A 12,399-nucleotide genomic window follows, 5' to 3' on the forward strand; every position below is an offset into this window, starting at 1 on the left:
CCAGCAGTCTCAGAGGAGTTGCCTCTCAAAGTCTGAGCAAAGCAACATGGAGGAAGCTTTCCCTTTATACCCCTTTGGTTTCTTTGTCCCCCAAACATGGACCATACTTTGGGACCTTTCGCGGGCTTTGCAAAAAGCCCTATGTAATGGGAGATATTTTGCAGGAAGCTTGTAGCCTTGAGCACAACACAATTCAGTAACTTTGAGCACAACACAATTCAGATAACTAAAAGACATCTGTCATGGGAGTAACCAGGGATGGACCAGACACTTATGTCAGCAGAGTGGCCCGCAAGGCCAGATAATTGAGCCTATTTTCCCTCTTATTTGAGTAAGTATGTTTATAGAAGCCAAGAATAGCAGAGTTAATTCACAGAACAAAGGACCATCTATGCTTAGTGGAAGATTTCAAACAGCAGTTTTTACAATATAGAGGTTACGGGAAAAAGATGGAGTGCCTATGCTTCCCTGCCTTGTCCAGAGCGTCGGTTCACGGCCAGTGCTGAGCAGAACTGTGACCAAGAGGCCCCTGCGTGGTGCTCCCACGCCTACCCTCATCATTATCACTGTTCATTGAGCACTTGCCTCGTGCCCTTCACTGGGAGGCCCTCACTGCCATCGCTCCTTTATCCCTCACAACATCCGTTGGAACTGCCATGTGGGATGCGAGGCCTGGTGGCCAAGAGGGGAGACACTCCGGGGAGGGGTGACTTGCCCAGATCTTCACAGACCCCTGGGGATGATCACAGGATAGGCCGGGCCACCTTAAAGAATACCCCCCTCCCAGGTGAAGAACACCTGTGTGGGTGGGGCCCACAGGGAGGTCTGAGCAGCTGAGGGCTCCTTGGTGGTTTCAGACCATAGAGTGACAGGAAGTCTCCCTCCTCTTAGAAGCCTTTCGTCCTCAGTGCTGAGCTTGTCCGGGGGTGGCGCCTGCCAGGCAGGCGGAGAGGGGCCTGGGAGTCTGTCCGTGCTCTGCAAATGTGCCCATCACAGTCTCTGGATACTGGAGCCCTATACCTCACCAAGAGCCGGGCCACCAAGTGGTCCCATCACCACAGAATTTACCACCACAAAGGACACGCCACAGCATGGGTCCTTCCCATGTCATAGCATGGTCCTTCCCATGTCACAGCATGCCTTTCCATGTCACAGCATGGTCCTTCCCATGCCACAGTATGGTCCTTCCATGTTACAGCATGGTCCTTCCATGATCCCTCAAGGTGATGGCAGAGTCAGGGAGGAGATGAGGAGTTGGAGTTAGGGGCCCGGCCCTCAGTCCTGAGGGGACTCTGATTCACCTGTGTGCTCGAACAGCAAGACCCCCAACCTGAGCCTCAGCTTCCTCACCTGTCTGATGAAAGGCTTTGCTGAGGCACAAGCACCCACCCTCTCAGGTGAGGAGGGAACAGTGGCCATGAGGACCAAGGAAGTTCAGGGGAAAGGGTGTGTGATCAGAAGTCAATGGCAAGAAACCCAAATATATGGAAATGCTCAGGACATTTGGGAGTTTTAAGATGTCCAGATCCCAAGTGTCCCTGCAGGGGGGCAGCTGACATAGAGACAGACTGTGGGGAGATTGATGCATCATTGGATTTTATTGATGTTAACACAGCGACCAAATTGTGCCTGGCGTTTAACAGGGCGTGAGAGTGAGCAGGACGTCTTCTCTCACAGTGTCTGTGCTACAGAAGTTGTACCTGTGGAGAAAAAGGAACCCTCTTTAAGTGCTGGGCTTGCTTACTTGGTGATTGGACTTGTTCAGCAAAGGGATTTGCTGATTTACAATTTCAAAGCAAGGAGGGAAGCATTAGGGTTATAGCCTCAGCCAATTACTGGAGAGGTGATTGCCTTCTGGGCTGCCAGTGACAGGCAGCTGGGCTCTAGGACAGGCCAGCTGTTACTCAGAAGTGGCCCTGGTCTCTGGGTCCTCTGTCCCCTCTTCTTCTCCACAAGCACACGCAGGCCCTCCACAAACACTGGCTGCGGACTGAAGGGTCCCTCGGCTCAGCCACTCTGGGGACCTGGCTGAACAGTAAAGTAGCTACAATACATTGAGCTCTTACTGGCTGCAGACAATGACCCTCAGTGGGATTATCATGAGTCTTACATTACAGGAGAGGAAACTGAGGCACAGAAGACTCTCAGTTAACAAATGGAAGAACCAAGAAGCAAATATCTGATGCCATCGGCCACATTTCTGTGGTAGAGTCCCACCTCAGACCTCTCTTGACCTTGCCTTCCATAACTTGACTTTCTGGGGTGAGTTGTCCCTACCAACAGGAATCTCTGCAAACACCCTTAGGCACAAGCCAGTAAAGATACATACACAGTCTTCTCTTCTCCCTTTTGCACGGTGATCTTGGATGCACCCACTTTGGGGAGGGTGGGGTTTACCACGTGGTTATTCCAAAGGAACTTGACTTTCTGAATTGTTCCCACGTCCAGGTCTGCGTCAAACTCATTGGAATGGGTGGAGCCTGGTTTGAGGACCCCCCTTGAAAGAGAAATAGGAGCATTTTCCTTCATAGAAACAACTTCCAGTGACCAAATAAGGCCACGCCGCTCTTTTCCACTCTGAATTAATGACAGTATTTTTCCAAATTGATGCCCAAATAAAGGATGGAGAAATGGAAAAGCCAGAAATCAAACCATTATTTAAGTGTTGGTTACTCAAACTCAGGTCAATTTCTCTTCAAAACTTTCTTATAGAAAATTATGTAATTCCTTCACATTATTTCTTTCTGGAAGAATTATTTATATAGTGACACGTTATCCACTTGGTTTAACATAAGCACATGCTACTAAACAAATTAGAAAGCATGATATCTGGAGTAATAATTAGATTTGTTTTTTAAAAATATGACCTATTGAGTGAGAAAGAATGAAACGCCTGGATTTATAAGAGAGGGGGGAAAGCTGTTAGTGGAAGTCTGAAATGAACTTCGGTTCACCAAGGAAAGAATTTAAAATCCATTGGCAGGTAAAGAGATGATGAGCATTTAAGTGATGGATCTGAAGGCCCTGTACGTCCTCAGATGAGATGGGGCGCTAAGATAGGAAATTTACCTGAAGATGTCATATTGGTGAGTGTTACCCTTATTTCCAAACAGAGCAACTTTGACCTGACCAGTGACCATTCTCCCAGACATTGTGACGGAAACCCCGTATCTCCAGCCTGCACAGGGGATGGAAGAGTTCGGGTTATTCATGCACAAAATACTTGACCCACATCTCAGATGCCTGTCTCTGACCCTTACATTGATTGAGGCATCAAAGTGTAAGAGATTGTATGTGTCAATCTACAACTCAAAGTAGGCCCGGAGGGGAAATAAGTATTTAGCAGTGTCTCCCTTCAGATCTGCATGGCCCAGTCAAAGGGCCACTAGCCAGACATGGCTGCTGAAATCGAAATCCAAATTAAATCAAATTACAAGTTCAGTTCTGCAGTTTCACTAGCCACATGCTGAGTGCTACCTTGCCGGCTGGGGTTAATGCCACTTCTGTCACTGCAGAAAGTCCTTTGGGACAGTTCTGCTCTGAGTGACAGTCCCACGAGTTAAGATGAAAAGAGAAAGGACGGCTTGTGCCCTCACCTGGAACTCTAGCTCAGCAGTGCGGTCCTTAAAGCCTGGAGCAGGCAGGGTCTGTGTCTTATCTCTGTGTCCCCAGGGCCCGGGTAGTGTCCAGCACCGAGTGGGGCTCAGTTGTCACCCAAATTTATACCTGGAGTGCTGCCTCTGCCCATGAGCACACATACATACACACAAATCTATATACATACTAGAGGCCTGGTGCACAGATTCATGTAACCGTGGGGTCCTTTGGCTTGGTCTGAGGGGATTGGGCCGAAACTGGCTCTCCGACATCCCCCGATTGCGAGAGGGTGCAGGCCAGGCCGAGGGACCCCACCAGTGCATGATTGGGGCCGGGGAGGGACTGTGGGAGGGCTCCAGGGCGTGTCCGGCCTGACTCACCCAGTCCCAACTGGCCGGACCCCAGCAGCAAGCTAACCTGCCAGTCAGAGCATCTACCCCCTGGTGGTCAGCGCGCATTATAGCGACTGGTCAAACGAATGGTCGGACTCTTAGCATAGTAGGCTTTTATTATATAGGATAATCACACACTAACATTATATACATATAACCACACACTCACATATACAAACACACACTCATACACACATGTACACACACATCACACATCCTTTGCATAAACACACATACAGCCCTAACTGGTTTGGATCAGTGGATAGAGTGTCGGCCTGCGGACTGAAGGGTCCTGGGTTGGATTCTGGTCAAGGGCATATGCCTGGGATGTGGACTCCATTCCCAGTAGGGGGTGTGCAGCAGGCAGCAGATCAATCAATGATTCTCTCTCATCATTGATGTTTCTATCTCTCTCTCCCTCTCCCTTCCTCTCTGAAATCAATAAAAATATATTTTAAAAAAACACACACACATACACACATCTTTTGCTTAATTCCTATTTTTCCTTCACATCCTCAGAGATGTTGTCCCTGTCCCTCTGGTCAGGGCCCGCCAGGCACAACACCCTTATAGCTGCTGGCTCCGGTTCTGTCTTCGCTGTTGGGCTATAAATTTCATGCGCAGCATTTCTTGTTCCCTGCACCCCCAGTGTCTAGCATAGTCTGATTTCCATCAATTAATGTTGGTTGAGGAATTAATACAAGGTGTGTGAATGCTTAATTTGTTGTTACTATAGCCAAGTATTTCATGCATCACTACAGCAGGGGAAGGATTGATTAACCAGTGTCTTTAAAAAAATGTACCTGATGATGGAAATGTCCTATGTCTTGATTGTGGAGGCAGTTACATGATTAGTCATTTGTCAAAACTCATAGAACTATCCAATAAAAAGGGTGAATTTTGCTGTAAAAAAATATCTCAGTAAACCTGACGACTATATAAGGCAGGTTTTATATTCATGTATTTATATAATACAGCCTCGTTTTTACAGTGAAACATCTTAGGGACCCATCATGGGCAGGGTCCATGCAAAGTGACCCAAACATGCCTGGTTTGTACCCCATGACCTAGTCCATCCAGCAGGTTTTTGAGAGAAATCACCCCTTTCTGATTCCCATCCACTCTCCACCAGAGGGGCAGCCCCTGGGTACCAGGTACTGGTGGATGGGGGGTAGGAAGGGAATAGATAGACTGGAATTGGGCTTCTTAAGGGGCTCAGCCTAGCAAAGAGCTGGTAACAAGTAAGTATTTGTTGAATTAATAGAAAAGCAGGTGTATGTATGTGACATAATCTTAAGAGTAAAGGGGATCAAATATATGGTGATGGAAGAAGACTTGACTTTGGGTGGTAGGCACACAATGCAATATACAGGTAATGTATCATAGAATTGTACAATTGTACACTTGAAACCTATTTAATTTTATTACCCAATGTCACCCCAATAAATTTAATTTTAAAAATGGAAAAACGGACCATGAACTGTGGAGCAGTAAAAATTCAGGGTAGATGCCACAGAGACGTACAAATTGCTGCTATCGCATTAATTATACTATTTGCTTCCACTCATTTCATGCCACAGAAATAAAATGGGAGAAATGCAGGCTCTTTCTAAATCCCCAGGCGAGTCTTAAATGGGATGGTTTGGGTGGATGTGTCCTTTTTCTAAGATCATAAAAATGTGTCCATAAATGTTTCAGGTCAGAGACAAGCCCTTTGCTTATAACAGAAACTAAGCTTCCTTTAGCCGGGAGGGAAAGTCTAGGTGCAACTTACGGGCAAAACTGCTGGAATCGCCTGTGTTCAGGAAGTATTTCTGCTCCTCCGGGCTTGCCTTGCCAGCAAATTTATCGGCGTAGTGGCCCATCTGCGGGCACCCTTCATCTGGGCAGGGGAAGCACTTGTTCTAATGAGAAGAGATACATCAGGCTGTAAGGAGTGAATTTGTCTTTTTAAGATCCATACGTCCAGGGGAGCAATTGTCCTACAGTCTGAGCTTCTTCATTTGTAAGTAGAAGGGGACTGGAAGAGATGATCTGGAAATTACCTTTGCAAGCCCAGGGCACATACATTAGAACTGCTTGGGAAGCTTTAGAAAATAAGGATGCCCATATTTAGAAAACACTGGCCCCGTGTTAGATCAATTACACCTCCAGGGAGTGATGTGCTGGTAATGATTAACAGACAACTGCGGGACAAAAAAAAAAAAAAACCCAACCAATCCTGATTGCAGTGTTTGCCAATTTCCATGGTGTAAATACTCTGACGGTGCCCATTTTCAGGCTACCAACATGATGTCGCTGAATGTGGCAGTGGGAAGAGACTGCTCCCACCGGCTCTCATGAGCCAGAACAGGCAGGCTCCAGAATGCCATTCCCTCCATCTCTCCCTTCGCTGCTGGCTGCATGAGCACAAAGTCCCGGCCTGGCATTGAACCCCAGCATCCGTCTTTCCTCCCACCACCACTTTGCATCTCATGTGCATTCACCTCTTGTACATTCTTCTATTCTTGCTCTGCCCTGGCCAGACATGGACACTCCTTCTCTGCCTTCGAAATGTGATTTTACAGAGTCAAACATTGCCTCCTGCAGGAAGCCTTTCTAGATCTTCAAATGGACTGCTCTGTTCTCTGATTTTCCAGAGTCTTCCTCACCCACATGACTCATCTAGAGTGCTGGCCAGCGTCTGCCTAAAGCTTTGCTTCCCTCCACCCCACAGGACCAGGAACTCTGATGGGACAGTCCAAACAAGGAGAGGAGGGCCAGAACCAGGAGAGCAGGTACTGCAGATTCCAAACACAGCTGGACCACAGTCCCACCGTGGGACTCGGCATGGGGCAATAACTCACCGACTTAAAGGCCCTGTAGGAAGCGCAGGGGTACGCAGTGAACCCATCAGGATTGAGGATGCTGTCCGCGTAATACTTGTAGCTTCTTAGGTGATTGCAAGCCACAAAGTCCTTGGTTCCTGGGGAAACAAATGAAGAAGTCCACACAGGTGGTCAGGGAGCTGTGACAGCGTCTCTGCCTCTCCAGGTGGGATGGTTCCAGGGTGGGACTGTATTTTCAGAAATTTCAGGTCAGTCCCAAATCCAGCCACATTAATGCAGTTAGCACATAGAGGGTGCTTTCTGTGTGCTGGGCAGTGGTACTGAGAACGTCGCATGGATCGTCCATGTCCTCCTCACCCTTCCTAGGAGGTGGATACCATCCCATCCCTAACTGCAGGAAGAGCTATAAATGACACACTCAGATTTCAGTTTAAAGCTTGCAAATGGCTGAGCTGGGAAGTAAACCCAAGCCCATGTGGTTCGTGAGTCCACGCCTCTACCCTCTGCCATCCTGTGTCCCAGGCACCAAGCTGGAGGTCCTTGAAGACACAACCAGATGTGACATTGACCTCCTAGACATGCTAAAATCAGAGTGACAACATGTTCATGCAAATGAAGAGGAGGGTTGAGTAGCTTTAGGTGGCTGTATATGAGCATCCCTACCACTCTCAAGCATCTCACTCCTTACAATCCTCCTTGGCTTCCATAACTCCCGCCAAGGGACAGATTCCTACTTTCCAGGCCTGGGCTGAACTTGGTTGGCCATCACTGATGGAGAGTTTAGGCTGCCCTAACCATACAAACCCTCATAAAGCTATAAAAGACAAACCTACAAGTCTTATCCTTAATATTTGCTTTGATAGTGTCCATACTTGCCAAGCCATTTCGATTGAATTCAATAAAAATCTTTACTCATTAGATCTGGTTAGATCACCAAGGGTTTTGACCTCTATGATGCCAAATGATGCCTCTGGCTGAAAAACTTGCCTCTCCACTGTAGTTTTAACATTATTAAGTACAGAGTCAGAGCTGCATCTGAAGAATGCCCTTTGTCCCAGGGCTCTTGATCAATGACAAAGACTAACCACCTCGAATAGCCCAGTCTCCATGCTAACCTTCCTCAGGTGTGATTGCTCTCATTCTTGACTCAACACTGAGGAATGGTGACTCTCACTGTGCAAATGGAAACGGAAACGAAGCCAGTTGCCTAAGCTTGAAGCATACCACTGACTCCCAAGGGAGAAACTGGCAGACAAATTCTCTTGGAGTCAGGATGTTTACTTTTATTGTTTTCCCTTACTTTGTTATGTGTATCTACCAATTTATTGTTGGGGTTAGAGCTTTAAGCAACGGTTTGGTAATTCTTTGTTGCTTGCACACTTCAGGACATCCACAACAATGTTTTATGGAAGTACAAAATCAGCAGAGCTTAGATACAACAAATGATATATAGCTATAGTTTTCAGAATTAAGGTCTAGAAGGGGGGTTGTATATTTAAAGAGCAGAGTGTTTTATTTGTTAAGATCTGCTGTGGGGAAGGCGCTGCTCACCCCAGAAAGGCAGTGTGCCCGTCTGGCTTTACCTGACCAGATGCCGTCCAGGTCCACAATCTGTGACAAGGCGTTCTTCTTGCACCCCGGCATCTCCTCTCCTCCATTGGGGAAGAAGTCAAGGTGACCTACCAGTTGACTGGTTCCAAAACCTGAAACGTGTGGAATAACAATGAGCTTTTTTCCAGTGCACGGCTCTCTTGGGTAAAACCCACCTGCACATGCGCATGGCTGGAGCATCATTGGCCTCACCCAAGGAGGGGATCAGAGGAGCTGCATCCGTGTGAATCACATCCACAAAGGCAGCATCGGAGGGATCAAGTCGGACCTCTTCAGAAGTACCCTGGAAACTTGCTTCTACCGGATCCAACCCTAAGAGAGATGGTCAGTGCTGCAGACCACAGGCCTCGCTGTGGTGGCCACAGGACCGAGATGTAAGGCTGCTCAGGCCATGCACTGTCTAACCAAAGGGGTCCACAACCGGGAGGTGTCCAGTGCCATGGCCACCTGGACACAGAGTCTCAACTGCTCATCGCAAGAGGGCTCCAGTGGCATGGAGAGGGAAGGGCAGATGAACAAAGACATTTAGATTTTTTCTTTGGAGCAGGGATTTTTTTTTCTACATCAGATGCTCTCCTTTATTTATATATCTTTCTTCTTCAACATTATCTTTCACTTCCCAAATTTGAAGCAAAAGGGGGGCAAAGCCGTGTGGTATTGTAGATAAGAACAAGATTCTGGGACTGGGTTGCCTGGCTCCAAGCCCTACTCAGCTACTTCTTGGGCAAGTTGCATGACCTTGGGTGAATCACTTGACCTTTATTGTGCCTCTGTTTCCCCACTTACAAAATGGGGGTAATAATGGCATCTATTCCACATGGTTGTTGTAAGATTAAATGAGTTAATATATGGAGCATTAAGTGCCTGGCACACCATCATGGCTGTATAAGGAAAATGTTAATTATTATTATTTTGTCTTGACTATAGTTACTTCTTGGAAGGGCTCTTGGATTTGTCAATAGTTTTTTTTGAAGGTTTGGTCAGAGCAGCCAAAAAGGCATGAACATAGCTAGTCTACTGAATAGAAAAGGGAAAGTCCTCACAAAGGTAGAGACTTGTGTGAGCTGAATGACAGCAAAACAGGGTCTGAATCTCAGTTCTACCTCTAGTTATGTAACCTTGGACAAGCCACTCACTTTCTTGAGCCTGTTTCTTTGGTTCTGAGGATTAAATGAGAAGGTGTAAAGCACTGTGTGTAGTGTTTGGGGATAAGTAGACACTTAAACTATGCTAACTATAACAATTATATTATTATTATTATTCAGATATCTTTTGTTGCTATTGTTACAATGTGAAGGCTTTGCTTGGGCTAAAAGGATGCTTTTGGCCTGTTGCTGGCTGGGTTTCTTGTCCCAGCAGAGACCAGGGAAGCATACTTTCCATGTTCTATTCTGCCCTTGATTTCAAAGAGCAGGGGAGAGAGGAATGACAATATGGACCCTTCTGAATTATACCAGCCCACGCTCATACCAGCCTAACTCTGCCTTTTCCCGGGTGCCCAGTCCTACTGAGCAACCCACATCACCAGGAAACCTGGTTTTAGACAGAAGGAACAGGGGCAGAGGCGGAAGTAGCAGAGAGAAACAAAGAGGAATGAAGCCACCACCCCCTGTTTCCCGGGGGCCTCCTGAAATGCTTGGTGCAAGCTCCCTGCCGCGGCCAAGGGGGACAGTCTCCTTCGGGCCAGTTGTGAGCTGGGCTGCAGTCTTGTACCATGTCGTGGGGTTACTGGGGACAAAACCCAGGGCCCTGCCCCTTGGGCCTTACCGGTGATCCTGCCCAGGCCTGGGGTCCTGCTCCCTGCCTCTCCGGCCACGTGGGCTCCCAGGCTGTGGCCGATGAGGTGAACTTGGGAGGGTGAGTAGCTGTAGTTTGTCTGGAGAGGGAAGATGGCATTTTGAGGACATTTCTGTGCGATGGTTTCTGGGATGTGCAAACCTGATACTGTGACTCCTCTGCTGAGGCCTTCCGTGGCTCCCCCTCCCCTTGGCATCAAGTCCAAGCTCATTACCAGGGCCTCAGAGTTTTCCTGACTCAATATGTATCTTTCTATACTCTTCTCTAGCGAACCCTTTGGGGAACTTTCAGGACCTCAAATATGTCATAGTCTCTGACCTCTGGGCCTGGTTCTGAATTCTCTTCCTGTGGTTGTCCATCTCCCCAATTACTTGCCCAGCTCTCGTCCACACAGCTCACATCAGCACCCCCCCTCCCCCCGCCCCAAACGGATCAGCTCGACCCACCCACCTGCTTCTATACAGCCTGGGACTCTCCCCACCAGAACCTGACCACACTCTATTGTCAAGTCTCCACTATAAGCTCCTCCAGAGCCTGGGACCTCATCCATCCTCTTCACCTCCTAGCACAGCTCCTGACCCTGTACCCCCAAAGTAGTGGATGAACGAACATAACATAGAGGTACGAGGTGTTGGCACATGTTGGTCTCACTGATGTTCACCCAAATATACTTGTTTATTGGTCTCCAGTGCCTCTAGTATAAACACCCCGGCTTTTGATTGCTGCAGGGGTAGTTAGAACCAATTGGTTCTTTCATAGACGCTCAAAATATAAGACAGAAGTGGCTGGGACCTTTATCTGGTAGACAAAAGACTCACTGAAAATTAGGGACTTAGACAAAGAATTAGGGAAAAGGACGACCAGGGCAGGAAGACACAGCTGAATTGACTGTGCAGAAGGGGTTCCCCACCATCAACAGGACCCCCAACAACGGGCCAGTGGAGTGGTACATGCTAACTATACACAGTCCTTCGGCTCCACTGGCTCTCCCCGGACAAGCTGTTTCCCCCAAACAGAGCCCACTTGGTATAGTGGGACCCCTGGAGCTAGATGCTTGGGGCCCAAAGATAACTCATATTCATCTGCTCTATGAGGGGGCAAACCAGTTAAGCTTTCTGGGCCTCAGCTTTCTTGTCTGTTCATCGAAGGCAATAAAAAGCCCCCAGTGTGAGCTCTTAGCACTTTCCCTTCCTCCCAGAAAATCCACTCAGGCGAATTTCAGAGTTTTCGAAGTAAGACACGAGGAGAAATATCAATTCTTTCTCACTCTTCTTTAAATCTATAATGCCAGTGGCATCTTGACCCAAGTGAGACCAGGGCCCCGCCTGCCTCCTGGGCGGCCCCGCCGGCCCCTCCACTCACCTTGAGCACATCCAGCATCTGGGCCACCTGGGCGCCCACCACGCGCACGTTGTTGACGGCCTGCGAGTAGGTGGTCTGCGAGCCCCTCTTCCAGTCCACACAGATGCAGTTCACCTCCTCCACCTCGAACATGTTCTGGTGGGAGACAGCAGGCGTATTGCGCGGGCCCTTGAAGCCACATCCAGGCAGGGCTCAGGGACCGACACTAGCAGCTGGGATTGGCCGTGCCCTGTCCTGGCCTGGGTGGGCGCTGAGATCAACTAGACGTAGGGAAACCTGTTGTCAGGAGTCACCCCCGGGTGAATGCACACAGATTCTCTCTCCAGCTGCTAGGAAAGCTGGCCGCTCCGGTTTTCTCCCCCCAAATTCAATAAGGCTGCTTCGGTTGGGGGAACAATTCCATCCCTCACGGAGCCCCATTTGGAAAAGGGAAGGCCTCAAGTGCAACCTCTGGGGGCCAGTGTCTAAATGTCCTTGTGGGTCTGACCTCGAGGGGCCCTTTCAGCCTCTGGGCAACGCTGCTGCCAATCGCTGGGCTTGCCTTCAGCCCAGCCTGCTGGGCCTGGACTAAGTTGGAAGGTAGAGGGAAGCTTTACTGATTTTAGGGTCAGGGAAGCATAGACTCTCATGGAGAGAACACATGCTGAACATATTTGAGAACTAGAACTGCCCTGACTTGAAAGAGGTTGAAGAATTCTGAAAGGAAAACTTCCTGGAGGTTAAAGGAACTGGTGTGTCCTTAGACGTCCCGCCAGGTGGTGCGCACGACCAGCTGGAATTTGAAACGGTCCTATAGAGACAGAGAGCATGGA

The 12,399-nt window shown here is 48.4% G+C and overlaps 1 protein-coding gene across 1 annotated transcript in view; it reads right to left on the reverse strand.

Moving 5' to 3' along the window:
- Window positions 1–1,579: 1,579 nt before the first annotated feature.
- The window catches only part of PNLIPRP1 (pancreatic lipase-related protein 1), a 14,101-nt gene continuing 3,281 nt past the window's right edge, over window positions 1,580–12,399 (reverse strand). Inside the window, exons 5-13 of the mRNA XM_005874496.2 lie at window positions 11,588–11,722; window positions 10,196–10,304; window positions 8,621–8,740; window positions 8,401–8,520; window positions 6,836–6,954; window positions 5,764–5,893; window positions 3,070–3,178; window positions 2,330–2,497; window positions 1,580–1,700 (exon numbers count right to left, since the gene is read on the reverse strand). Coding sequence (XP_005874558.1) covers window positions 1,637–1,700; window positions 2,330–2,497; window positions 3,070–3,178; window positions 5,764–5,893; window positions 6,836–6,954; window positions 8,401–8,520; window positions 8,621–8,740; window positions 10,196–10,304; window positions 11,588–11,722 — 1,074 coding nt within the window. The 3' untranslated portion in view covers window positions 1,580–1,636. The remainder of the gene's footprint in view (window positions 1,701–2,329; window positions 2,498–3,069; window positions 3,179–5,763; window positions 5,894–6,835; window positions 6,955–8,400; window positions 8,521–8,620; window positions 8,741–10,195; window positions 10,305–11,587; window positions 11,723–12,399) is intronic.

This window comes from Myotis brandtii, unplaced genomic scaffold, assembly GCF_000412655.1.
Source record: "Myotis brandtii unplaced genomic scaffold, ASM41265v1 scaffold441, whole genome shotgun sequence".
NCBI lineage: Eukaryota > Metazoa > Chordata > Mammalia > Chiroptera > Vespertilionidae > Myotis > Myotis brandtii.